Below are 27097 nucleotides of genomic sequence, written 5' to 3' on the forward strand. Positions count from 1 at the left end.
TTCTGAACACACCCAGTCTTCAAGTCTATCATACATAGGTCTTCAGTTCAAACAAATGTATCAACTCCATCAATGCACTGCCTCTACTAACACGCAATCTCAGTGGTCTAAAGGGAAGACGTCTGCTATAGAATGGCAAAGGTCATGGATTTGAATCCCATTCAAGAACAACATGCTTGAGGATTTTATTCACAGGAATCTGAAAAGTACTGAGTATATAGTGCTTTCAGACATTGGATTAAGGGTCAAACCAAATAATGTCAATCAATGCAGTTGTGAAGGAATATTTGTTTTCAAGAGGAGATGGTGATACTCGTATAAATGATTTGAGGCATTGCAGGGTGAGGTATCAATATATATTTGGTTTGCGGTAACACCATGTGTGTATCTATGTACTTGCCAGGTAGAGTTTGTTTTTTAGAGAACTGTTTTTCTATATATTCTACTACCGCAGAGTAAATTTTTATTGGATTGTTCGGGAGACTTCTCAGTTCTGAAAAGAACTGTCCTGCTTTTTAACTACTACATTGTACCTGGGCGGAAGGTAAAGAAAATTGGCTGGGACTACTACTTTAGCTTATAGGGTCGGTATTAATTGCACTACCACGGATTGAGTTCTTAAATTGGTCTCAACGTTTCGACTAGTGTGCTCTAGTCAAGGTCAGGCATGTCAGGAGACTGAATGGTGACACTTCTTTAGGCATAATAGTCCAAAAGTAGAGAAAAAAACTATCAAGTGTTGTACACACCCTTGGACCAAATAAACATATAAACAGGCACGGGTTTCTGTGACAGTAAACAGATACATAAATCACTAAATGGAATGATAAGAAGATGAGATAGCACCTTACCTGTAGTCATGTCTTCCAGTAGATCCAATAGCATCTGTTGAGTCTCATCAACAAGTTTAGTTCTTTGTACAACCAGCTTACGTAGTGCTAGGTAACCATTCAATACAGGACCAAGTAATTTACTCTTGTAGTGACGTCTGATGGTATCCACCTCCAGAAAGCCTGCTAGTAGCTCTGATCATCAACAAGAGAAATCACAATCATTGTTTTGTTTTTAAATGTGATGAAAGTCCATTTGCTTTCAATTCAATTCAAATACACATTTATTTCCATACTTCCATGACAAATATAGAGAATTACATGTGACGGAGTAAAGCAAAACTTACATTTATTAGCAGTAAGCAGGATAAATGTCATATATAGAGTATGGGGCTGTTTTGATAAGCAGAAGCTTGTAAAAACAGCCAGACAGACAAACAAAGAAACAAAACGAACAAACAGACAGACATGCAAACAAATGGACAGGCGAACATACACGTAAGACAGGACAACTATTCTGACACAAGATAGATCAAAGATAATACAACAAATTCATAAGAGAAGGCAGAAGAGCTTAAAGCCATTAGACACTTTCAATAAACAGTATTGTCCAAGGCCCACACTTCGTGTAACACAACAAATATATAAAATAACAAACCTGTGAAAATTTAGGCTAAATTGGTCATCGGACTCGGGAGAAAATTACGGGAAAACCCACCCTTGTATCCACACGTTTCGCAGCGTCATGACATGTGTTTAAAATAAAGCCCTAATTCTCGATACTGAAAATTGATATTGTTTTAATGTTTTCTCAAAAAGTAAAGCATTTCATGGAATAATATTTCAAGAAAATTCTTCCACCATTACCTTCTGTAAACCCTGTAAGTTATTTGAAATTCTGTGAACTTTTAATTTGTTTTCTGTTCCGAAAGTGTCCAATGGCTTTAAGCAGAAACTTAACATGGTTGATTTTGGAAAGTTGCTATTCTGGGGAAGGCGTAGGGGAGAGGTAAGTGAAGGGAAGGATGAGGTAAGATTTATGTGTTTATAAGCAATGTATGAAGTTTTGAATGGTTTGAAAAATCAGGAAGTAACTTGGTACTTGTGCGTTGAGCTAAGGCACTTAACCATAAATGCTTTATAAAAAGTTGGGAAAGTAGTGCATTCTGCTCTACCAGCCAGGCTCCTATAGTAGATGATACCAATGCCTTTACTGTGAAGGGGTTAGCCCTATTTCAGTCCCTAGAGTAAGTTGGCCACGTGCCTCTGGTGACAGTTGATTTGGGTCGCAAGCCCAAATCAGCTAAGTGTAGACCTCACCTTGAAGTGGCCGCCCGGCCTTGTGAGTTGGGCCATTTCTCATAACAAAAATAAAGTTAATAAAACTAGTAAACTTCGGGGTACAACCAGGTGTACAAATCTTTTAGGAAAATAGCCCGGCTCTTCCCAAATAAAAAAATGTACAGAAGCCACTAGTTATAGATAGATCTTAATGTGTACATACCTGTGAGCATCTTGAGGGCGTAGCCTTGCGAGAGGTCTGAGCTCAAGGTAGTCTCCTCTAGGGCCAACAGGATGTCAATCTCCTACACAGACATCAAAACCAACAAAAGTCAATAACTACATGTATACAATTCACAACAAGTGGAAGATGTCACTTATAAATTATTAGAGCTTTTACAAATTGTAGAGAAATGTTTGCAATGATACACATTTCTGTGCAAACTGAACGTAATATTTGTTTCTTTAGCCTTTAAGAGACCACTCATTTCTTTGCAATCATCACAAAACGCCCAGACAATTGCTAATAATAATAAATAATAATAATAATAATAGTAATAATAATAATAAGACTTGTAATGCTCACATGTCCACCCTGCTGGGTGTTCAAGGCGCAGTAAAAACCAACAACAAACAAAACAAAACAAAACAAAGAAAAACAGACACAACAAAATTAGTCCTTGATATTGTTTTGTGTTTAGGAATTGGGATACTTTATTAATGGAAAGAGTATTTTGGAAGACATTCAGCTGTAACGATTCATGTAGGTTTTGTTTGTGTCCAAACAAGGTGTAAGGGCAACAGAACCAAAAGTTTAATAATGAAATAAATAAGTAAGAGTAGATAAGAGCGCCGAACTCAAGCTCTGATGCTTCTGTTCAGCAGAGTGTGGGTTCGTATCCCGGTTGTGACACTTATGTCCCTGCGCAAGACACTTAACTATAATTGCTTCCCTCGGCCCAGGGTAAGTGGTACCTGTGAGGGCAGAGATGGTTCTTGTGATTGGTTTAGCTGAGTAGCACATATACATGTAATGGTTGCACAGTCTGTATACTCCCAAGGAAGTTGAGATGGTTTAAGGAATGATTTAAGGCCCAGTGACATGGGGTAATAATGTTGGAAGCGCCTCCAGAAACCCTTGGGTTTGAAAAGCTCTATATAAAAACTGGTTATTATTATTATTAATAACATAATGAGCTGACCTGAGTGATGAGTGTTCCAATATGGAGAAGAAGTCCCTTAGCAGCGAGGTACAGCTTCCAGTGAGGAGCTTTGGTTAATCGTTGATAGAGGGCCAAGAACTCTGATGCACTCTCTCCACTAGGACCAACTTCATCCAGGTAGCTAGTCAAGAGATCTAACATCTGCTGTCTGCGACTAGAGACCTATACATTAGAACATCAATACCATGAATCAATTACAGCTACATGTACGTACATGTAATACTCTATACAGTGGCTTGTCTTTAGGGAAGGGCACCCGTGGACGTCCCCTGCTCTGCTACAAAGATGTAGTAAAAAGGACCATCAGAGCAGCGGGTATACCAGCTGATTGGGAATGCCTGGCCCAAGACCGACCTGCTTGGCAGCAGCTGGTTCGACAGGGCGCTAGGCAAACATGGGGGAAGACAATACATGGGAATGAGGGACAGGCCATAGGGGACATGTATTGGGAAGTACGAAGCAGGTCATTTAATAACATTGTTGTTAAAATAAGAAATGAATTCAAATAAACTATGAATTCTTACTTGGCAGAGAGACTCCACAATGTTACAAGCCACCTGCCTAGCAGCTCTAGATGAAGGAGAAAACAAGACACCTCTAAGCCAAGCTTGACCGCCCAACTGTAGATTATCAGGTGATCGTTTGACTCCTTGTTTCCAACGTCGAGCGTATTTCTCCATCAGAAACTTCCCTCTAGTCTCCTGGTGGCTCGTCTGGGTCTCCAGGGTGTCTCCTGTTAATATAAGATAAGGACAAGATGCTTAAAGGCACTGGAGACTATTGGTAATTACTCAAATAAATTTTGTCAACATAAAAACTTACTTGGTAACGAGCAATGGAGAGCTGTTGATAGTATTAAACATCTGTAAAATAGTTCTTGAGAAAGAGGTAATTTCTCACTCAAATAATAAAAGCCTTTTGTTATACATCTGAAGGCACACAAATTTGTGCAACAAGGGTGTTTTTATTTTATCTTTTTTTTTTAATGCTGATGACCAATTGAGTAAAAATTTTCACAGATTTGTTATTTTATGCATATGTCATGTATGTCATATATGTTGGGACACACCAAGTGAGAATACTGTTTTTTTACAATTACCAAAGGTGTCCAGTGCCTTTAAAAGGTGTACATTTAAATATCACATCAGTCACTGCTCTTTAAAGATTTAAAGATCTGTGACTCCCCTGGCTTTCAGAGATAAAGCGGCGGTAAAATAAAAACTTCCTATGTCTGAACAAAAACTGTGCATAGCGATCGAGGTGTGCAGTAACTTATTTTGTTGTTGACTTCTATTCATTCAGTTAGTGGCTCTTGCACTACTCGAAGTATAATACATTTATGGATACAACTCATAAACAATTCATAAATCCTTTCTGATTGGTTGAGGGGAGATCACATGGCCTTGTTTTAAAACGTGGGATATACATTGTAAGCACAACGAGGAGTGTTTAAACAAGCACGGGTGCACAAGCTTATCCAGTTGCTAATTTATGCCTAATGCATTCAATACGCACTTGTACTCATAGTAAAATCTGTAGGTACAAGCATTTACGCGCAACCTTTAAGCGGCGCATGCAAGTTGTCCCTTGGCAAAACTGAGCCAGAGGACGTGAAAGGAAATTAATATTAACAGAAACGTTACATAAATTTTCCAACATTATTACGCTTTTTAACAAAACTGTCAACTGTAAATGGGAACAAAAGAGCGACTAGTGATCCGGTCTTAACTAGCAGTTTTAAAACCTTACATGGACATAGCCGCGTGATAAAGCTTTATCGCACATCCGTGCTGCCATTCTATTATTCCCCTTATAACAAATTAAAACATAATAGAATAGAAACTAACGTGGGGCATTTGCAGGTATACGTTGCTTCCACAAACTGTAATCTACTCCTTGTTGAGCAAGCCATAGACGCACATTGATGTAAACATCTTGACCTTCAGGTTTGACGTTACTCAGATGTTCTACATTCTTGTCCTGAGATACAAACATAACATACAAATGTCAAATACAACCAAGAATAAAACCGCTTCCTCCAAAAGAGCTGATTACCTTATGACGTTAATAATAATAACAACAATAGTGGCTTCTTATATAGCACGCATACCCAATACTCAGTGAGGCACACAGCGCTTCAACATACAGTATTTTCCTGCAAGGACGATGTTTGAATTATGAGACCTACTTCGTTTACATAGCCAATAAAACCAGGAACACCGGGGCGAACCCCTTCTCTTTTTGATAAGTGCACTAGGTTCTTTTACGTGCCTTACACAACACATGGGACCAACGGCTTAGCGTCCAATCCGAAGGCTGAAGCATCACGGTTAAGTGTCTTGCTTAAGGACACAGGTGTCATGACTGGGACTCAAACCAACACTCTAAAATCAGAAACACCAGAACTTGAATTCAGTGCTCTTAACCGCTCGGCCACGACGCGCCACCTTGACTCTGAAGGGCTTATAACTACAACTGACCTTGTTTTTCTTGCTTGCTGGAGCAGCTGGCTTGACTAGTAGGTGAAGTATCTTCAGGCAGGGTAGGGTTACATTCTCCATAACAACCGGGCTGTGGGTCTTGACTGCCATCAAAAACAGCGACATCACTAATAGGGGGAAAGGAATTGCTCAAATAATTACCATTGGAACTGATCACAACAGTTTTTAATATTGTTTTCTTGGGGTCTCCAACTTGTTATCGTTGTTATCTTTGCAATATTGTTTATTTGTTATTGTGTAGCCTATAGTGTGTACTGTATTGCAAACCAAAGTGAATTTCACTGAATACATGTACATGTATGTGTTATGTGTGTATATATATCTGTGACAATAAAATTAATTATTGACTGTGTACGATTACATTCCTCATGGCAACTACATGTAGACTATGGGTCTTCACAAAGTGACAACACAATCACTTCACACAAAAATGTCATCAAAATACATCATTTAAAAAGTGAAATTTTAAACCCATTGACAATTCTAAATGAACCCTAAGAACTTGACTTCTTTGATTTTTTAATTTGGGAATTGTTTTTTTAATTTTATTAAAATATCTTATTTTGAGTGATTATTTGAACGACAGGTGAAAATCTTTTACTTACCACACTTGAGTCTCTTCTCCCAACAGGAATCATCTCGTTCAATAGTGTGGACCAGAAGTGCCATCTCATTACGAACTGCACCAGCCTAGTAAATTGAATTGCCATTTTGAATTTTACTAAAATTTACAAACTTTATTTTAGCATGTAAAAGTATTTTCGTGACATTGTTTCACTTATTTCTCAAAAACTACAGCACCTCAGCAAGTAATATTTCAGGGGAAGTTTTCCACTATCATTATCTTCAAACCGTGTTAGTTTAATGTAAATCTGTGGACATTGTATTTTGTGTTAGAAAAAGTACCAAAATCCTTAAAGTAGCTGAATTAGCTACCAGTCACCTACCAGGTCAGGATTGGATCTATAACCCTTGAGTGCCACTGTGATTCGTGCCATCAAGATGTCATTCAGGACATGAGTGGCCTCCGAGTTGTCACGAGTCAGTAGGGCCAGGAGCTGACGTACTTCACTACGGAAGCTTGGTGCCCCACGACGAAGATTATATTCAACTAACTCCTGGATCAAACCCTTTGGAAGAATTCAATATGAAATTCAAAAAGTTATCAATAATTCATTATTTATAGGATTTGAATCTTTGCATGGTGGAAATATGATTATAGTAAGGTTTGTGGCAACACCATGTAATGATAATCTCTAACTGAGTTGGGGTGGTTCTGAAAAGAACCGTAGGTTTCGACTCGATGTTTCGATCAGTATGCTCTGATCGTCTTCTGGAGAAAGCTGGACTCTGATGCTGCATGCTGCATAAGTACTGTGGATGCGGATTAGCTGGGTTAGCTTAAACGTTTTTTTTTCTTCTTGGGGTTGACATCGATAACAGGATAACAACGGAAGTGCTCTCCTTGGTGGACATTCCTCATACTGTAGGTCACACAATTCTTGATAGCTTATGAATTATTCAAGTTTCAATATGCATTATTCAAGAGTTATGATATTACCTGATCAGCAATGATGCGTCTAGTCTCTGCATGTGAAGCTAGTCCTCTAAGAAGTGTCACACAGTGCTCAGTGGCAGCAGCTGCACATCCATAGCACCGTCCTTGGCTGAAACAACAGTAACATACATGTACATTAACATTCATGAATATTCAAATATTCAAATATAACCACTAGTCTCTGCATGTGAAGCTAGTCCTCTTAGGAGTGTCAAACAGTGCTCAGTGGCAATAACTGCACGTATCCAAAGATGAAACAACAGCAACCCTCAAGAGTATTCAGATATTCAAAAATAATCATTTGCTTTTATAGACAATACTTATTTAGCTGTAATTTTTGGGGGGCTAAACTTTAGGGCCTATTCTTATATTATAAGTTATTCAATTGAGATGATGAAGTACTGAGTGCACAAAAGGCTTACATGTTTTTTATATATATTTGGATTGTGACACCATGTGCATGTCTACTTGCCAGGTAGAGTTTGTTCTTTAGCGAACTATCTGACTATAAATTCTACTACTGCGGAGTAGATTTTCAGAATTCGGGAGACTTCTCAGTTCTGACAAGGACTGTCCTGCTTTACTACCCAGGCTGAAGGTAGTAAACTACTACTTTAGCTTAAAGTGGATCTTTATTATCTCAATGTTTGGACTAGCTTGCAATTAAAAAACAGACAACCTCCAGAAGTGGTCTTTATAAATAGTTTGATGAAAAGGCAATACCACAGTCTGAAATCCAAAATAAAAATTGTTTTTTTTTACAATTCTGCCAACTAGATAGCATTTTGATTTGAAATAGCTAACATATGATACTCCTTTGTATATTATAACACTTACTTTCTCTGAGTGAGTTGACAGCTTGGTACAGTGACAGCCATTGCACTGGGAGACGGTGATGGATGTGGACTGGTTAGCGGTGTAGCTACAGGTGTCATCCCTGAGCTGGGACTGATTGACTTTAAGGCAACATCACGTTGACGACGATCATACTCAACAAGTTCCTTGCGAGATGCTAGAACTTTCTGTTCGGGCAAATAAGTTGACAAAATATTAATCCATATAAACAAAACATTAAAACTTGATTGTGACATACACTTACACGTATATTTTAGATTTACACTTCATTTAGATTTACCTCTATTGACCACTTGCACACACATCACACACGGTGACTGTGCCACACTCACCATTTTGGCGGTCAATAGGTTTTTACATGTAACTTCACTGAATAACGCACAGTGACATTGACCACCAAACCAGCGCATCAAAGATTATTCTGATAATGACATGAGGTGAATTGGGTCAATAAAGAAAGACAGGCTCAGAACTTACAAGTAACTTGGCAATGGAGACAAAAGGATCATTCAGAAAAGTTTAACAAGTATTTGAATAATCAAAAGACAAATTCATGGTTTTAAATTTATGTAAATTATGTTTTACATAAACTCCAGAATTGTGCTTTAGTTCTGTTTTCTGTCATTTCTGATTAATTGCTTTTGAACTAAAAACACTTTTTTGAAGGATATCTTTTTTTTCCGGATGTTCTGTTAGAGAATTTCCAAAACTCAAGGAGTTCAGAACACCGCTGCTGCTCTTCATGGCCTATCTTTTGTCTTTATATCTGTTCTCATCGCTCTTCTGGGCAATCCCTTCTGACTCAAACCACCTTTTTCCACCAAATTCTATGGTCAGGGAGCAGTCCACTTCATTGCACCTTCGTTGCGGGTACGACTTACCTCTCCATATTTGCCAAGCTGACTCTCTCTTCAGATTCTCAAGGGACTTTTGAAGACTCATTTGTTTGAATCTTTCTTCTGTAACAATTGCTTTTAGTATACTTTTTCATGTTTTATTTGTTGTGTTGCATATAGAGGCTCCTGCATTATTCACCATGTAAATGTATTGTACTATTATTATTATTCTAAGAGATGAGAGTTTGGGTGTATTACCTGAATGATCTTGCTGAGTTCATCAAAGGTACCTTTGCAGTCACCACAGTATCGTTGAGCTAGTTGCTGGATAGTCTTGTTGACATTAGCACTACTAGAGCTACTTGATCCAATAAGACCATCCTGTACAGTCAATCATCAAAAATGTACTAAGGTCAACAAATATAACTACATTTTATAACTCATACATATTCATGATTGAGAGCCGAATTCTGTTTTAATTTTTTTTTTTTTTCATAATGCAACAAAAAACATAGAAATACAATAAATCACAGACAAAGCAACCAACAGAATTAAACAAACAAAAATCAGAAAAAAAAAAGCTGAATTCTCACTTGTCCATTCATCAATTGAGCTCAAACTTTCACAGGTTTTATTGTTCATGCATACGTACATGTATATGATTGGATCACATAAACATGAACACTGTGTGGGACTATTTAATCAGCTCTACCAATCCTGACCTTTACAAAACATTCCTATTGAATCATTTCAAAACATTCCTATTGAATCATTTCAAAACATTCCTATTGAATCATTTCAAAACATGCCTATTGAATCATTTCAAAACATTCCTATTGAATCATTTCAAAACATTCCTATTGAATCATTTCACAGTGCAGCCAAATACTGATATGTGTTGAAATTACAACAAGAGATACATAGAAAAGAAACAAAATATTACAAATGGGAAAACAATTATACGTATCCAAGCCCTTACAAGCATGGCCCATGCGTATGCATAGCATTCTGTTGCAAGCTTAAGCAATCTTTAAAAAAAATGATGTTTGAAGACAATTTGAAGAGTTACCTGAGGTTTGTCTTGTCCAGACTCATGCACCCTGATGAGAAGTGCCTCAAGATGAGGTTTATGTGAAACCAGTTGACGATAGACACGATCAGCTTTCTCAAGGAGAGTGCTAATAGTAGATGTAGCCTGTCAAGAAATGAGGTCGACGTCAATACACACTAGTACACTATCATAGTAGTATTACCAAAGGTTCACTTGTTGAACTAAATTGTTTACAGAGAGTGGACACTATTGGTAATTACTCAAAATAATTTTAAGCTTTAAAACTTACTTGGCAACGAGTAAAGGACAGTTGTTGATAGTATAAAACATTGTGAGAAACGGCTCCCTCCGAAGTAACGTAGTTGTCGAGAAAGAAGTAATTTTCCACGAATTTGATTTTAAGACCTTAGACTTTGAATTTGAAGTCTCGAAATCAAGCAAAGAAAGAAAAAAACATTGATGACTTGAACATAAATGTTTTGAAATGATAACAAGATGCTTTGCCACAACATCTCCAGGTTAAAACAAGCTTAGGATTCATCACCATCCTTCATCCTTGGACGGAATAGTAGAAGCAGCTTTGATGAAATGGTGCCAGGTTGCTTTTTATCCCTCATGAGTTGTTGGGTCTCGGTTTGATTGAGATTAGTGTCTCTGGTGATGGTGTCTGTGTAGCTCATTTTCCTCCTGCCACGGTTTGGATGTCCGCCAGGAGGATTCCAGAAGATCAGGTGCAATATGGGTTACTCAGCTGTATGCAAACTTAGGATTAAACATACAGCATTTGGACTGCAGGATAAAGCATACAAATGTCAACAACTCTACTTACCTTTTTCCGATCGTCTTCATTTTCGATTGGATCCACAGCGCAGCAGGCTCTTGCCGTCAGGGTGTAGTCAAATTTAGCGTACTTGCAGAAACCACAGGAATTACATAAATACGGATCTTTCTCATCGTAGTTAATGCCTCTGAAAAAAAAAAAAAAATCGTCAATTTCAAATGTGTTCCTTTGTTTCCTCATTTTCCCCTTTTTCACACAGAGTAAACGAAACCTAACACTAGGATAAAAAAGGACTGAAGGGAAAAGACAAGTTATGAAATGTATCACATCATTTTGGTTGTTAGGAATTCCAACTCAACTTCAAATTAAAATTAATATTTTCCCATATGAAATGTTTCCCCTGATGGAGCTTTGTATCCCTAGACACAGCAGCTTTAACTAAATGTTATTTGTGATTTTTGAGGCATTGCTTGGTGAGGTATCAATGAATTATAATAAATTATTTGGTTTGCGATAACACCATCTGTATACCTACTTTGCCGTGTACATTAGGTTCTGTTGAGAACTTATTTTGCTATTTATTCTACTGCCATGGAGTAGATTTCCTGAATTCAGAAGACTTCTCAGTTGTGAAGAGAACTGTCCTGCTTCTTAACTACTACCTGGCTGGAGGTAGGAATCGCTTAATCAAGAACTTGGGCGTTGAGAACAATATAAGTACTCACTCCACGGGAGTGAAAATAATAACAGTTCCCTTCATCCACTAAGCGAAAATAGTAGTCTCAGCCAATCTCATATTTTCCGCACAGGTAGTAGTTAATAAGCAGAACAATTCTTTTCAGAACTGCATTCTGGAAATCTGCTTTGCCGCATTAGAATAAATTAGCAAGACAAGTTCTCAGTAAAACATATACACAGCAAAGTATATATACACCTGGTGTTACCGCAAACCAAATGTACATGGATACCTCACCATGTAATGCCTCAACAATCACAAATAACGGGTTGTTAAAGCTGCTGCATTTAGAAATACAAAGCTCAACCAGAGGAAGTGTTGTGGCCGAGCGGTGAAGAGCACCAAATTTAAACTCTGGTGTTTGTGATCAGCAGAGTTTGGGTTTGAGTCCCAGTCGTGACACTTGTGTCCCTAAGCAAGGCACTTAACCATTACTCCGTCCTTCGTCAGGGACGTTAAACCGTTATCAAAAAGAGAATAGGTTCGCCCCTTCCTGGATGTGGCTGCTTAATGCGCCGTAGCACCTCGTAAACCTTTATATGGTGCTACATAATTGGGTCTCACAATTCACAACTTCAATAACCTATCTTTCTTAAAGAAACTTTATATACTAAACGCCTTGAGTATCTTGGTAAGACTACATGTATATAAGACCGCATATTACCGCAAACCAAGTATAACATGTCATTTATTATCACCTGCACTTGTGGCACTGGAATACATTCTCTGAACAGTTTGGACAGACTCCCGGGTGGGCCGGTACCGATGCACTACAACGAGGGCATTGTAGGGTCTCAGCTAAAGCAGTCAGGTTATCATAGAAGTCGGCATACTCTATCATGAGATTAGCAGCTACGATGGGTAGAGGAAACTCAACTTTCAACTCTGTCTGTCCCGCTGCAAGCTGACACTTCCTTGCTTTGTGCCACATTGTAGGCCTGAATACAAAGATATTATAATAATGTAAAGTAGTTATTTCTAGGTTTTTGTATTTCTGTTGCAAGACGCCAGACAGAAATAACAGACAATTCAAACAGTTTCTAACTGAACAAACAGCAATCTTTTTATCAACAATTTCAATCACACGTCTATCTCAATCAAACTTCAACCATCGACTGAACATGTAATTCCGCCAACCCTACCCATTTCCGATGTCCTTAACAAAACAAGTCTATTTTTAGTAACGACGCAAGTTCATCTATTCAACTCATTTCCGGAGTAACAGTTCACCAAGAAATCAACACAAGGTATCCCATTGTCCAAACTCCCCCGTCAACATAAACCTTGCTCCAGCAGCATGGTCGTCCGGCGGGGCGGCAGAAGTCTCTGTCACAATAACGCCACACTTTGAATGCGTTCATTTAGCTTCCCTGGGTCGACCCTGGTGTGTGGCCGTTTTTTTTTCCAGGACGAACGTGGGTAATTATCTGCACACGTTCGTCCTGGAAAAACAAAACACCACACACCGGGGTCGACCCGGGGAAGCTAAAGGAACGCACCCTTTGTTTGGCAAACCAAGTACCTTTGTTACTATTCCTGATTATTTGGCACCTTAAGCTGAAACCTCCCAAACCAAATCTGCGCAGAGGCTGCTAATCATTCACATCAACAATCTCTACACTCACAAGTAGCTAATTTACTCCTGGGTGATGAGAAGTAATTATGGTCAAGAGTCTTACCCAATTATGCATACTCCAAAGACTTGGATAGTACACCTTGGATCAATATTATGGAGGAACAAATATATACGTGCACTACAATACAAATAGACCCCTTGCATGTGACGTCACATGCTCAGAAAGAAATGATTGGACAATAACTGTTCTTTGTGCTTGAAAACGTGCGCGTCAGTGTAGCATTTCGCTTTATGCAAAGGGTATTAAGGTATTTATATACGCCCCACAAAGATCAAAGCGCTTTACAATTTACGATACACACAAACAATTACACCATTGACTGGATTATTACATGTATATTATTGCTTTTATGCTTTAAAGAATTGAAGAATGGCAGACATTATTCCTATTAATGAAATAAAACAATATCCCTGGACATTTGTTGTATTTATGTAAAAATCTGACGAGATTTATAACAGGGTAAGAAGGACTTACTTGTTTTTGAGTTCCACGACTGACTGGACTGTGCGATTATTGTAGTAGATGTTAATGGTGTGTACCATCTTGGTCCGCTTCAGATCGCTGATACGTAGCGCTACCTTAGCGATGGTATGGGTACCAACTAACTTGACAATCTGGGAGTTAGCAGTGTAACGAGAGTCCACTTTCAGGGTGGTCAGCTTCAGATTCTGGGTATCAAAATAATAATGTCAGTTATTACACATGTGTGTCATGAAACAGTAAACCTAACCATGGCAGTTTGGAAGTCTGCAAAAAAAACAGAAACACTGAAATTCACCCTTTTTAACCTGTAATAACTTTTTTAGTTTCCTAACCTAACACCTACAGCTAATGTATCACATCTTAAGGATCAAGTCTCCTTCAGTAGCGACTGACTAAGAATAGATTCAAATTACACCTTGGGTAATATGAGTTTAGAGCAACCCACTGGCCATGGCCATGACTCCCTATTTGATATTTAGATTTTTATTAGAAATGAGATAATGCCTAAAATCACAAGGCTGGACGGTCACATCAAGGTGGGGCTACACTTAACAGATTTGGGCTAGCCACTCAAATCAACTTGCCATCAGGGGCAAGTTACCACCTAAACCTGGGGCTGAAACAGGGTTACCCCTTCACAGTCCATGAGGATGTAGGCATGGGTATCATCCACTAGGAGCCTGGCTGGTAAAGCAGAATACATTACCTCCCCATCTTTTTACAAAGCAATTATGGTTAAGCACAAGTGTCATGCCAGGGTATAAAAACCCACACTCCACTGATGATAACACCAGAGCTTAGGTCGGGTGAACCAGACCACTCGGCCACGACATGCCACTTGTTGATCAATGTCATTCTAACGAAGTGATATGATACATGTAGCATCATTATGCTGCCGGGCAAATTAAGACTGCATCTGAATCAAAGACACAGGCCCGATACTTCACACAGGGTACAAAGGCGATTGCTTCTGTGCCCCCTGGTCAATGTCTTGGTGCCCTTGAAAGGCTTCGCTAGAAAATATACAATTTCCATTTATCAAGAATTATTCCATTATTCAAAAATGAAGAAGACAGGCCCAAGAAATGTTTTGATAACAAAGACAATCCATCTACTAGTTGATTAAGATCCTCCTACTTGTGTTTCGCTGCCTCAATGCCTCAGCCCCTTCATATCTCATTGACTTATTGTCAATCAAAGAACCTGTCAGAAATCTGCGTTCCTATTCCGACACTTCAATTCTTCAGATTCTAAGAACCAAACACAGTTGGGGGGATCGTGCCTTTTCTATTGCAGCACCAAGGATGTGGAATCATCCTCCTCAGAACATCAGGCAATCTACTTCATTAGCCAATTTCAAAAGTTTGCTTAAATCTCATCTTTTTTCAAAAGCCTACTGTACGGCGCAATGAGCATTGACTGTTGGATTAGCGCCTTATAAATTTAACGATTGATTGATTGTTTACTTACAGAGAATGGAACCTCCGGGTTGTTACAGACCAAGCATGGGTCACTCTCCAGGAAGTAACCATCAAACTGGACCATACCAGACAGCATGCTATAGGAAGCAACACATATCAGGTACATGTATATTAAGGCAATCAGTCACCAATTATTGCTTAATGTAGAACTCTGCACCATGTCAAGTCCATATAGTAAGAGTCTTTAAGGGCATGGTATACTTTTGGATACACCAACTTGATGTATCCTAACATACATGACATGTATGCATGAAATAACAAACCTTTGAAAACTTGGGCTAAATTGGTCAATGAAATTGCAAGAAAACAATAAAAGAAACCAATGAAAGAAAAATAAGCGTTTGCTTTCAGATGCCTGAGAAATTTGTTTTGTGTAAAAATTATCTCTTTCTCCAAAACTATAGTAATTCAAACGAGTTCTTTTTTTAACAATATGTATAATATCAACAACTTTACAGCGCCCTTTACCAAGTAAGTTATCAGGGTCTTTCAATTGTTTAATGTCACCAAACGTTACCTGAAAACAGCCCCCAAAAATTCTAATTGCAAAAGATTCAACACCGAGGAACCCCTTCTCTTTTCGATAAATGTAAATAGTTCTTTTGTTTGCATAAAGCCTTGTTCATACTTCCTGCGAGTGTGAATGCGATACGAATGTTGACATCACAAATTCGCAACAAATAATTCACAGGGGTTGAGTTGTGCTCAACTCTCCTGCGAATATCGCAGTAAAAAACAGAGTTGTGTCGTCAAATTCACATCAAATTTGCATCGCATTCGCCGGAAACCGGGCTTTACATGACACACGGGACCAACAGCTTTACATCTAACTCAAAGGACGCATCAATAATGGTTTGGGGTCTTGCTTAAGGCCATGTCAAGTGTCATGACTGGGATTTGAACCCACACTCTGCTGATGAGAAACACCAGAGCTTGAGTCCAGAGATCTTATCCCGCTCGGCCATGACAAGCCACATAACGGGGTCAAGCAGCTACAGGTTGGAGAACAGGAGAGTATGAGAGCCACTTAAGACAAGAATGGAAAGACTTACTTGTAGATGGTGGAGTTAGGATGATTTGCAAGACTCTGATTCTGTGTCTTTAATAAAGCTGCAGCTTTCTGGACATACTGCTTAGACTGTTAGGAATATCAACAAGAGAAGTACAAACTTATTCAATTATGCCAGGCAAAAAAACAGGTACATTAACAATGAAAAATGAGGGTTTGAATTAAATGTAAACTAATTAATTTTTTTTTTAATCCTTCAATTAGTTGTTATTATTGATTGTTTTAATGTACAGAGTGTTTTTTGAGCTGTGAAAAATAGACAGCTTAATAAAGCAAGAATAATATGATGTATATACATGTAGTGCTGAGTGTACAGTGTTTAATACAAATCGGTGAGAAGGGTAAAAACAAAATTACATAATAAAAACATGGACCTGACAATGTAAAAAATAAATGGACTTGTTCCTGTGGATTGTTTTACAGGATTCCGGAAAGTGTCGAGTATACATAGATTGCGTTACACACATCGGTGTATGGGTAAAACCAAAGATTATAGAGCGCCGCAAGGCACAAGATGCGGAACTCGGGCTGAAATGTGAAATCCCACTGGACGCCATTTCGGCAAGTAACTCTTCTCATACAACAGTAGATCAGTGCAGACAATGACCATTCCTATCAATGGGAAACAAAACATTCACTTGCTGAAATGGCGCCCATGCGTATTTCACGTTCCAACAATAGATAAAGCTTCAATTCCGCATCTTGCGCCTTGCGGCGCTCTATAATCTTTGGTAGAACCGTACTTATATATAAATTGAGGCATTGCACGGTGAGGTATCAATATATATTTTGTCAATGGAATTCAATTCCTTAAGCTACATGTACATCTCATTAGAATGCAGCTTCCTAAGTCAAAGCAAGGAGTGTCTTAAATGTAACCCGTCTGTGACCTTTCACCTTTTGAGCACTGTATGGAGCCTTGAGAGAGAAGTAGCCCAAGAGGTCAACAAACTGTGCAGCTTTACATCCGTAGCTAGATAACTCTGGCCATAGCTCCCACATCAGCTCAAGTAGTTGCTCTTGTTGAGAGAACTGTGAACTCCTGCACAATCAATATCACACAGAGTAAACATTAAATACAGCTTCTGTTATAAGTTACCACAAAAGCGCAAGTGGAATACAGAAAAATATAGCACTTCTACTTCCCATATCCAATGAGGCCGAAGGCTTAGTTAGGTATGGGACGCAGGCGCGCTATACTTTGTTTGTATTCCACGAGTGTGCGCATGATAATGACATTATCTTCAAGAAAACTTCAAGCAATGCAAACTCATTTTGAACTAGTGGTCTGGTGGTTGCCTAGTTTTTTACTGCTGCAAGTGAAACTCATTGTTAGTTTCTCAATCCTTCATAAAGATATTTTTACTAGTAACCAAATTTTTTCCTACAAGGTATTATATGTGGAGCTACAACATGTACGTTTTTAACTAACAGACATATTCCTTTATGGCACCATGGTTAACAAGGCGCTGTGGTGCAATATGCTTCTGATCAGACAAGAAACAGTATGGTGGACCCGTTCTCTTTAAGATGAGTGCACTGGGCTCTTTTACGTGCATTACGGAGTACACAGGACTTACATTGTACAGCTTTACATCCCTTCCAAAGAACACAGCAATAATGGTTAAGTGCCTTGTTAGGAACTCGAGTGTCACAACCCACACTCTGCTGATCAGAAACACCAGAACTGAAGTCCAGTGTTTTTTTCCGCTCGGTCACAACATACCACAAATGGAGATCCTGCAGTCGATTTCACGAAACACAAGTTAAGACGAGTAACTCGCCCTAACCTAGGATGGGTTCAATGCGTCTTAACTTCTATGGATACAGAACTGAACTCGTCCCAAGATTAATCCTAAGTTAGGAAGAGTTTGGTGAAATCGACAGCTGGCGTTTTGAGAGTGGCACCACAGGGGTAACACTCTGTCATATTTGACCCCTCAAATGGCAACCGGATGACATTGATTTGATGCTGACTTACCTGAAGATATGCAGCAGTAATCCATGTGCCTGCCAACGCACTGATGTATTGTTGGATTCCAGTAGATGTTGTCTGATGAAGCGGGACAGTGTATCCCTTCCAGCGAGACGATTCAATTGGTTGATTAGAGACTGACAAAGGCTGTCATCATGACGCTGGCTTTCTTCTGAAGATTCTAGGGGAAACATTGGATTATTCACCAAGCAAACATACATGCTAAGTTTAGACAAATCTCAGACACAAACAACATCAGCCAAATCGCAATGTAATGTGTATGCTTTTGCCTAGTATCAAACTTGCTCAGACAACTTTTGCTTAGCTGCAGCAATAGTGCCGCTGCTTAACAAAAATGAATGCAATTCATGACAACTGAGCACTGCCAGTAGATCCTATCTCTTGGATTTCATCTAATACTGTTTCATTATATCAATTTATATCTAACGATGACAACAGGAATAAAAATACACAAAGATTACGTACATGAAATTTCAACTGATAAATACTTTTTGAAACTTAAAGAAAAAAGGGGAAAACAACTAACATGATCTGTTGGCAACAGCTCCCATTGGTTTTTTAAACGCTCTCCAGCTGGGGGACCTTTTCCCAACTAGGAACCCTACAGTCCACTTTTCTCATAGGTTCTGGTTTGAGTTTGTATACCTACCCACCCACCCAAACAATTAGAATAATAATAATTACTGTAAATAGACATGAATACAATATTTCACCATAATGATAAAAAATTTCCGTACTTTTTTCTTTGTTTTTATCCTTGTCTTTCTTGTGTTTGGAGGATGATGATTTTGAGCCACAGAGGGCGCATGTCAACAGCTGCAGTAAGAGCGGTGAGACTCCTTCATCAAGGAAGAAACTTGCTTGCTGGAGGCTGGATAAAACAGCTGAAGAACAAACAACAAGAAGGTAAGAAACATATTTAATTTGTGGTGACTAAGAAAGTAACTAAGAGAGGTTTGCGGTAACACCATGTTGAGAACTCTTTTGAGTAGCATTGGTTTTGAGAAGGATCAGTGACACTATGTAGATAGATCTCTTGTGAGTGATTGTGGTTCTGAGAAGAACCGATGGACTCAACGCTTTGGATAGTCTATCATCTGGAGTCTTGCAGCAGACAGTTACAATTGTTGCACGCTGTTTTGTACACTCGAGGGGAAAAATGGTACCCGAGGCGAAGCCGAGGGTGCCATTTCCCCTCGAGGGTGTACAAAACCCATGGACCCCAGTCACAACGTGCAACAATTGTTTTGTTATACCTTTGTATAATTGTTATTCCTCTTCTCAAAGTTCTGTTGTCATCTTCAAACATTATTACGACGGACTATTCATTGTTTAATGAGCAGACGAACGAGAAACAATTCCCTCAAACCCGGGGTTGTTTCGTACACAGTGCGAAATCGACTAGCGCTGGTAACGATCAAGATGATGTACACCAGTGTACATCACTTTTCATGTTACCCGGCCCGTTGCGAGCCATGTAACATGCGTTTTTGTTGCGCGTCACATGATTGGTTCTCGACCAATCAAACTTTAGTTTGTTACCGAGGTATAACAATGTATATTGTCTGGAACATTAAGTCTATCAGTTCTTCTCAGAACAACCAATCACTCAAAAGAGATCTTTCTACATGGTGTCACTACAAATTTATAATGTTTATTGCCTTTCCACCATTAATGCACACCTTCAAGTCTTAAGAGTGTAATGCATCCATTCATTTCATGTTTTGATGCATTTCCCATGATGCCCTACATGTACATCTTGAAAATAATCTGATTGAGCCTCATCAGAGTCATCTAGAACTTAATGATGTGTTGATGTAATTTCATTTTGATAAGAATTTTTAATTAGACTAATTTTGGATTACACTACATTACATTAAGTCCCAATGACTTAGGGTGAAAAACAGGAAAAATTTCGGCTCAGATTGTTGGTGATTATATAAACATGTTTTAATAAAAAAAATCTATTAACAATTATTGGTTATATCTGGTCCGGTTTGTTTGTTAGCTGTTGGTTTTTAATACAAACTAAAGTCAGGTTTAAAACTTGTGCACTTTGCAAAAGCGAAATAGATTGTTTGGCGCTACACAAGGAAAAAAGCACATGGTGATTGTTGGCATGTTAAATAAACCACAGTATGTTCACTTTCTTGTGAAGTATGAACCAAGATCTAACTGAGCTAACTTTTCTGGCTTCAGGTTTTACAACCTTCATGCCTTGTCTTGACAATTCTTACATTCATCCTTGTGACAAAACTTCTGCCAGTTCAGAGTGCGAGATGCTGCAATCTCTTGACAAGCTTTCAGATGCTCGATCTGTTCAAATAACAATCAAAACAAACTCCAAATGTAAATCAACTAATTCAGTGTAAGTTAAAGTATAACAAAAATAAGCTAACAATAATTCTTTCCTGTAATTTAAGTAAATTCAACAGCTTTGTTGAATTACATGACTTGTAAGAAGAAAAAAAATGCACAAAACAAATACATCTACAGCATTGTTTTAAAGCCTACCCTTTGTTAAGCATGTCTTGAAACTAAACAATACTTCTTTATCAAAGACAACACTGAGAATGTTAGAAACAAGACACAATACAAATTCTGCAGAGTAAAATTCCTTCTAAAGTTTTGTCTGCCTTCAACTTACAGTCATCATTCAACTCTCAGTTCTCAATTTTTCCAATGGTTAATGAACTTATCATACACGCTTTGTAGCCACACACTCAGTATGGAACAGTATTCATCTTCATATTCATCAAGCAACTTATACACACTCATTCAACTCTCGCTTAAAGACTCACTTTTTGTTGCTTGAGGTTTAAGTGTTCAGAAACGCCAGTAAAAAGCACTTTAAATGTGATTATTATTGTAAAGAAAATGTGAGACTAAAGTGAGGTATTCTAACCAGAGTAATGAGAGTATCATACGGCACAGTGATTGGAGCACTGCTGCTACCATCAAGCTCAAGGCCGTTCTGACTGCAGATTGATCTATAAAAAGAACAGATAAACATCATTAACAGAACTCAAGTACATGTAAGTACTGAGTATACAATGCTAACACACATCGATGTATATGGGTTAACACCAAAATGAATGTTCTTTATCCCTGATGCAAATTTAACATCAAATAAATCGTTAACATTATTAGGTCATGGTTCTTATCAAGATTTAAAATACTGGGTCATAGTTCATATCTAGGTTCAAAATACTGGGTCATAGTTCATATCTAGGTTCAAAATACTGGGTCATAGTTCATATCAAGGTTCAAAATACTGGGTCATGGTTCATATCAAGGTTCAAAATACTGGGTCATGGTTCATATCAAGGTTCAAAATACTGGGTCATAGTTCATATCAAGGTTCAAAATACTGGGTCATAGTTCATATCAAGGTTCAAAATACTGGGTCATGGTTCATATCAAGGTTCAAAATAATGGGTCATAGTTCATATCAAGGTTCAAAATACTGGGTCATAGTTCATATCAAGGTTCAAAATACTGGGTCATAGTTCATATCAAGGTTCAAAATACTGGGTCATGGTTCATATCAAGGTTCAAAATACTGGGTCATAGTTCATATCAAGATTTAAAATACTGGGTCATGGTTCATATCAAGGTTCAAAATACTGGGTCATAGTTCATATCAAGATTATAAATACTGGGTCATAGTTCATATCAAGGTTCAAAATACTGGGTCATAGTTCATATCAAGATTTAAAATACTGGGTCATAGTTCATATAAAGTTTCATATCAAGATTTGCTTGTTTGGTCGCTCCCCTTCAAACAATTATGTTAAATCTAATGTCACTTGCATGAAAAATAGTATGAATAAATAACTACTTTTTGTCAAATTGTTATTTTCAAATGAAAACTTCCTTAAGCCCTTATTTTGGGGGAAAAAACTACAAGGGACAAAAAATATCAGCACTAAAAGTATTAGGCTTGTATTAGCTAGCTAATTGGAAAAATAACACGGCAAAAACTTTAATAGTTGATTATACAAAACCTGTATACAGAGATTAAAAGACTATTTTGTAAAACACGGGCAAAATGTGCAGTTGAAGAATACTAAACATATTGAATCTTAATCATAAACAGTAACTGAGTCATAGACTGCTTAGCAATGCACTTCATTATTCATTCTTGGCAATAGTCTTTGCAGAAATATATTTTTGAGCACGTACTTGATGTCTCTCATGTGAGACTCTAAGGTGTGAAGATCTCGTAGTTGGCGATATTTGTCCTTTGATCCACATATGAATAGAAGGAGCTTGCGTACTTGTCTTCTAACAAATGGTGTTTGTTGAGTCATCATGTACTGTTAGAACAAATGGAAGAAATGTAGAATGAACTCCCAAACAATATCAAACCCCCTGGTAAAGATACTGCTAGAAATGGTCTGGAATCAGCTTCAGAAAGCTGCTAAGCACAGACAAAAATGCTTAGGGAGTTTATTTGAAAGGTAAAAATGACTACATACAGAACATGTAATTTACATATCACAAAGAATGACATGACAAGGGTGTTTTTTTTTTCATTATTATCTCGCAACTTCGACGACCAATTGAGCTCAAACTTGCACAGGTTTGTTGTTTTATGCATATGTTTAGATACACCAAGTGAGAAGACTGGTCTTTGACAATTACAAATAACAATTTAACTCTGATAACAAACTCTGATATAGTATGCCTTTATCTTTACCTCACACAAATAGTAGAACCAGGCTTGATCAAATATGGGAACACCAACACTAGGCGTAGCATCACAAATCTTCTTCATCTGCAAATACAACAAGGTCAAAAAGCATTACTATCAAACCTGTTACACAAACACTATACAGAAACAAAGAAAAGCAGCTGAAGGATTATGTTACCGGACACTTCCCTTCTCTCTTCAGTCCGGTGGCGCAAATTGTGCTGCGGTGGTCATTACAAGTCTATGCCAACCATCTTAATCTGCTGCTGATCTTGATGCAGCTGCCATACCCTGTCCAGTCCAATTCTTTATGTCATTCATCCATGATGTTGCTGGACGACCTCTCCTTCTCTTCCCCTCGACAGGCCCCTGGATTATTTCTTTGTCGAATCCTCCACTTCCCCAAATATTATTATTATATTTTATTATTATTATTAAAAATCAATCCTTGCAGCAAAGATTGAATTGTGTTCAAAGTACAGCAACAAAATCCTCACAGAAATCAGAATTGCAAAAAAATAGATACTTTACAAGGCTATAAGAACATATTAGTGATTTCTCCCGGAAAACAGTTACTTAGAAATAATTTATTTTGAAAGTTACAATGTACCTGGTATGGTAAACGTAGGACCATCTCAGTGAGAAGTTGTGGATAAGCTTCAAATACATCACCTGCATGACCCTACAAAACAAATAGAGAAAACAGAAGTCTTTTATAGAAATAAATATTGAAAATCATTGTAACATACAAACAATGTATAAAGGGACTACACACCATTTGAATAATAGGTGTAAGCTGGATAATTTGAAGTGAACGTCATATGATAAGAAGCACTGGTTTGGGATGTAAACATGATGTGGTAGTGGTGCAGGGTCTGGAGCCAAGCAGGGCATGGGTGTCTCGTGTGTAAAGCACTGGCCACTCATCATGGTTGCCCTGGTTCTATTCCCAGCTAGGGCAATATTGGAGTTGAGTTGTGCGTTAGTTCTCTCGTTTTCCTCCCTACCAGAGCATGGTGATCATATACATGTGTTTGAGTCATCTTAAAATCCCTGCCAAAAAGCATCTTTGGCATGTTTGGCTTGCTTGCATCTTGACCACGTTTGCATTTCAGCTTCTCAGCTGACAGTAAGGATGATTTGCTTGCCAAATTGTTATTTTAACTATCCCAAGAAATTTAAGGGCTTCTCTATGGTGTATGCTCTCCAGTTTAAATGATTTGGGTGCTTTTTCAAAATGTCCACAGATTTACATTAAACATTACACGGTTTGAAGATAATGATAGTAGAAAGCTTCCCTTCAAATATTACTAACTAAGGTTCTGTAGTTTTTGAGAAATGAGTAAAACTCACAAAATAATTTTCATCTCAGTGAGACAAAAATTATTTTAGCATGTAAAATCCCATTAACCAGTTAATATATTATTATACAATAATCATAGCATAACTGGTTAATACGTTTTTACATGCTAAAACTGAGACAAAAACTATTTGTTTTACTCATTTCTCAAAAACTACAGCACCTCAGTAAGTAAAATTTCAAGGGAAGCTTTCTACTATCATTATCTTCAAACGCTGTACGTTTAATGTAAATCTGTGGACAGTGTGTTTTGTGTTAGGAAAAAGTACATACAGTGTAGGCCCTTTAATCTGAGCACTTCCTCTAACATGTCTAATGGGGCTTTTGATGGTTGCCAAAATGTAGTAGCAGCCGATCAAATAAGCTGGCTCCCGGCTGAATTTGCAACATCTGTTCAAGTAAGCATAATTCTGTTGTGCTTAGCTACAGTGCACTTTATAAGCAACTGTATGTAACTGCAATGATGAAGAGATTTACCTTAACGTATTGTCTGAGGAAGAACGGTGACATGTCTGGTGGTGAGGAGGTGGGATGAGGCTTCAATAGGTTGCCATTCCCGCCAGATGTATCCTTCAAGATCAAACACAAAGGGATTAATCATTATGGGCTGATTAGCTACACTAATTTCCTGAGGATAACACACATCTTATCTGACTTTCAAAGGTAGTGTAAAATATAGTCACTGGGTCTTATTTTCCGATGACTTTATCTGATTTCGATTGAGTTCATTGTGATGATAACAGTTTAAAATCTTAAATTTATACTGCAAAAAGGTTCCTTTATTACAATATGCCAGCGTGAATCTATGTGTCACATTAATTTTTTCAAATAAAACCTGCATCGTTCAAATTTTTGACAAAACTTACCGAAGAACAAAGTTACTGGCCATGCTCCTGCCAACAAGACTAATGTACATGTATGTGTTGATGTCCAAGCAGTATGGTACTTGGTAGGCGTGTGGAAGCTATATACAAAATTATTGCGCCTTATGCAGCGGGGCACTTTATGCAGTGGGGCATATTTCTTATAACCCTGAAATATTATTTTGGCAATTTGAGGTACTGTGCCTTATGCACCCAGAGGAAGCTTCAACGTAGAACAAAAGTTCAATTAAGAACTACATTATTTTTCATAAAGAAAATAATAACATTAATAAAAACAAAAATTTTGTGTTACAAGGCACTGACCTGAACACCAACTCCTAATAATAATAACTTGAAATCATTGGTGTGTCTCTGTCAAATTTCCTTTTGAGTATTCATAAAAAAAACTATATCAAACTAATATTCTAGATCATCAAATACGGATTTGAAAATTTAACATGTCATTTCATAATCATTTATATGTAAAAATACAATGTAAACATGAAGCCGTTTGAGTTCTGAACATCTAGTTTCCTACCTCGTCTACATCTGTTTCCTTCCAGTGATCCAGCAGAGCCTTCAGAATGAGTAGACAGTAGTCTACAGCCCCACAGCTCAGCAAGGATGACGCAGTGGCATGTGAGATCAGGGTTGAAGACTAGTCAGGACAGAGGAGTACACAAATTGAGAAAAGAATGTTTAAAAAAAAAACACTCAAGCCCACAAGAGGGAAAACAGGCACATTATTGCATAAAGATAAAAACCAGAGTACTGTGAACAAGAAACACCACAAACCTCTGCTTGCCAAGTCATCAAAATAATGTCTGGTCCCTGCACTTGTAATTGACCCTGCAAGCCTTGTACTTGACTTTTCAAGGCTGGTTATTGACCCTGACAAGCCTAGTGTACATATGTCTTTTAATATTTTTGGAACCCCACTTGCAAAGCTTTAGCGTGACAAGGAAAAATAATTATGCACTTTAACTCACAATTCCAAACATTATAGAGAACTAAATAGTCTACTGAATTGCATCAGCAAAATAAATTGGGTGTCTGAAAGAGTGTTACAGAGTTGAAACAATTTCAAGAATTAATGCCCCAATGACCTTTGGGAAGACAGAATGAACATGCAAGGTGTTCTTGGTGGAATAAATGAGTAGCTTTTATACTTACCTCACTAGCTGCTTTAGTTCCAGACTTTGTACGTGACATAAAGACACTGAGTAGACGCATGATAATAAGCTGCACCTCATGGAAAGCTGATCGTTCAGCTACATCACCAAAGTCATTCCGCTTCATATTGAGCTCAGCTAGCATGGTGGTCAGGAGACTGTCTAGAGAATTGTGATCTTTCTCATCTTCAATGTCCAGGTCGCTACTTAGCATCAGAATTACCTGTTAAATAATATCAGCATTTCTTGTTTAACTATCTCTTGAATATTTTTACTTTTTTAACATTTGGACAAAATTCTTTATTTCCGCAAAAAGAGAAAACAGTAGGCCCTACTAAATCAGACTGACTTAGTACAAAACATTTATTTTGTGGAGGACAAAGACAAATTTACTGGAGCATGATTTGAACCTCTCGATGGAAAAGCCGGTACTCTACTAACTTGACTAAACGGTAAAAGAGAAAAGCAAAAAACGTTTCTAAGTGCTTCTTGTTTTCCCATTTTGAAGGATGTAGTTACAGCAGACTGTACAAGTCTCACACGTATTCAAACATTGTGACCTGTTAAAATAACTAAGTTTGTTTCCTTCACGCATTTCATGTACACCGATGTGTGAGAGACCCAAGCACTTCGGACCTCTTTGTCCCAAAAACTGCAGGCTAAATCGAGGAATAAGTCAATAGAGAGA

The 27097-nt window shown here is 38.0% G+C and overlaps 1 protein-coding gene across 3 annotated transcripts in view; it reads right to left on the reverse strand.

The window, feature by feature from the left end:
- Positions 1-27097, reverse strand: part of LOC139948502 (E3 ubiquitin-protein ligase UBR4-like) — a 122735-nt gene that overhangs the window by 23515 nt on the left and 72123 nt on the right. For 2 of the 3 annotated variants that reach the window (XM_071946669.1, XM_071946667.1), the window contains exons 63-90: positions 26411-26632; positions 25776-25895; positions 24852-24944; positions 23625-23696; positions 23021-23098; positions 22504-22637; positions 21224-21308; positions 20556-20634; positions 19056-19202; positions 18304-18478; positions 17220-17364; positions 16306-16391; positions 15243-15330; positions 13764-13957; positions 12351-12590; positions 10965-11103; positions 10154-10279; positions 9343-9465; positions 8231-8415; positions 7397-7502; positions 6783-6965; positions 6441-6525; positions 5815-5942; positions 5182-5314; positions 3859-4067; positions 3314-3496; positions 2335-2416; positions 852-1025 (exon numbers count right to left, since the gene is read on the reverse strand). In XM_071946669.1, the coding sequence (XP_071802770.1) occupies positions 852-1025; positions 2335-2416; positions 3314-3496; positions 3859-4067; positions 5182-5314; positions 5815-5942; positions 6441-6525; positions 6783-6965; positions 7397-7502; positions 8231-8415; positions 9343-9465; positions 10154-10279; positions 10965-11103; positions 12351-12590; positions 13764-13957; positions 15243-15330; positions 16306-16391; positions 17220-17364; positions 18304-18478; positions 19056-19202; positions 20556-20634; positions 21224-21308; positions 22504-22637; positions 23021-23098; positions 23625-23696; positions 24852-24944; positions 25776-25895; positions 26411-26632 (3814 nt within the window). The remainder of the gene's footprint in view (positions 1-851; positions 1026-2334; positions 2417-3313; positions 3497-3858; positions 4068-5181; positions 5315-5814; positions 5943-6440; positions 6526-6782; positions 6966-7396; positions 7503-8230; positions 8416-9342; positions 9466-10153; positions 10280-10964; positions 11104-12350; positions 12591-13763; positions 13958-15242; positions 15331-16305; positions 16392-17219; positions 17365-18303; positions 18479-19055; positions 19203-20555; positions 20635-21223; positions 21309-22503; positions 22638-23020; positions 23099-23624; positions 23697-24851; positions 24945-25775; positions 25896-26410; positions 26633-27097) is intronic. The other variant, XM_071946668.1, reaches the window with a different exon arrangement.

The sequence above is a fragment of the Asterias amurensis genome, chromosome 15, assembly GCF_032118995.1.
Source record: "Asterias amurensis chromosome 15, ASM3211899v1".
Lineage (NCBI taxonomy): Eukaryota > Metazoa > Echinodermata > Asteroidea > Forcipulatida > Asteriidae > Asterias > Asterias amurensis.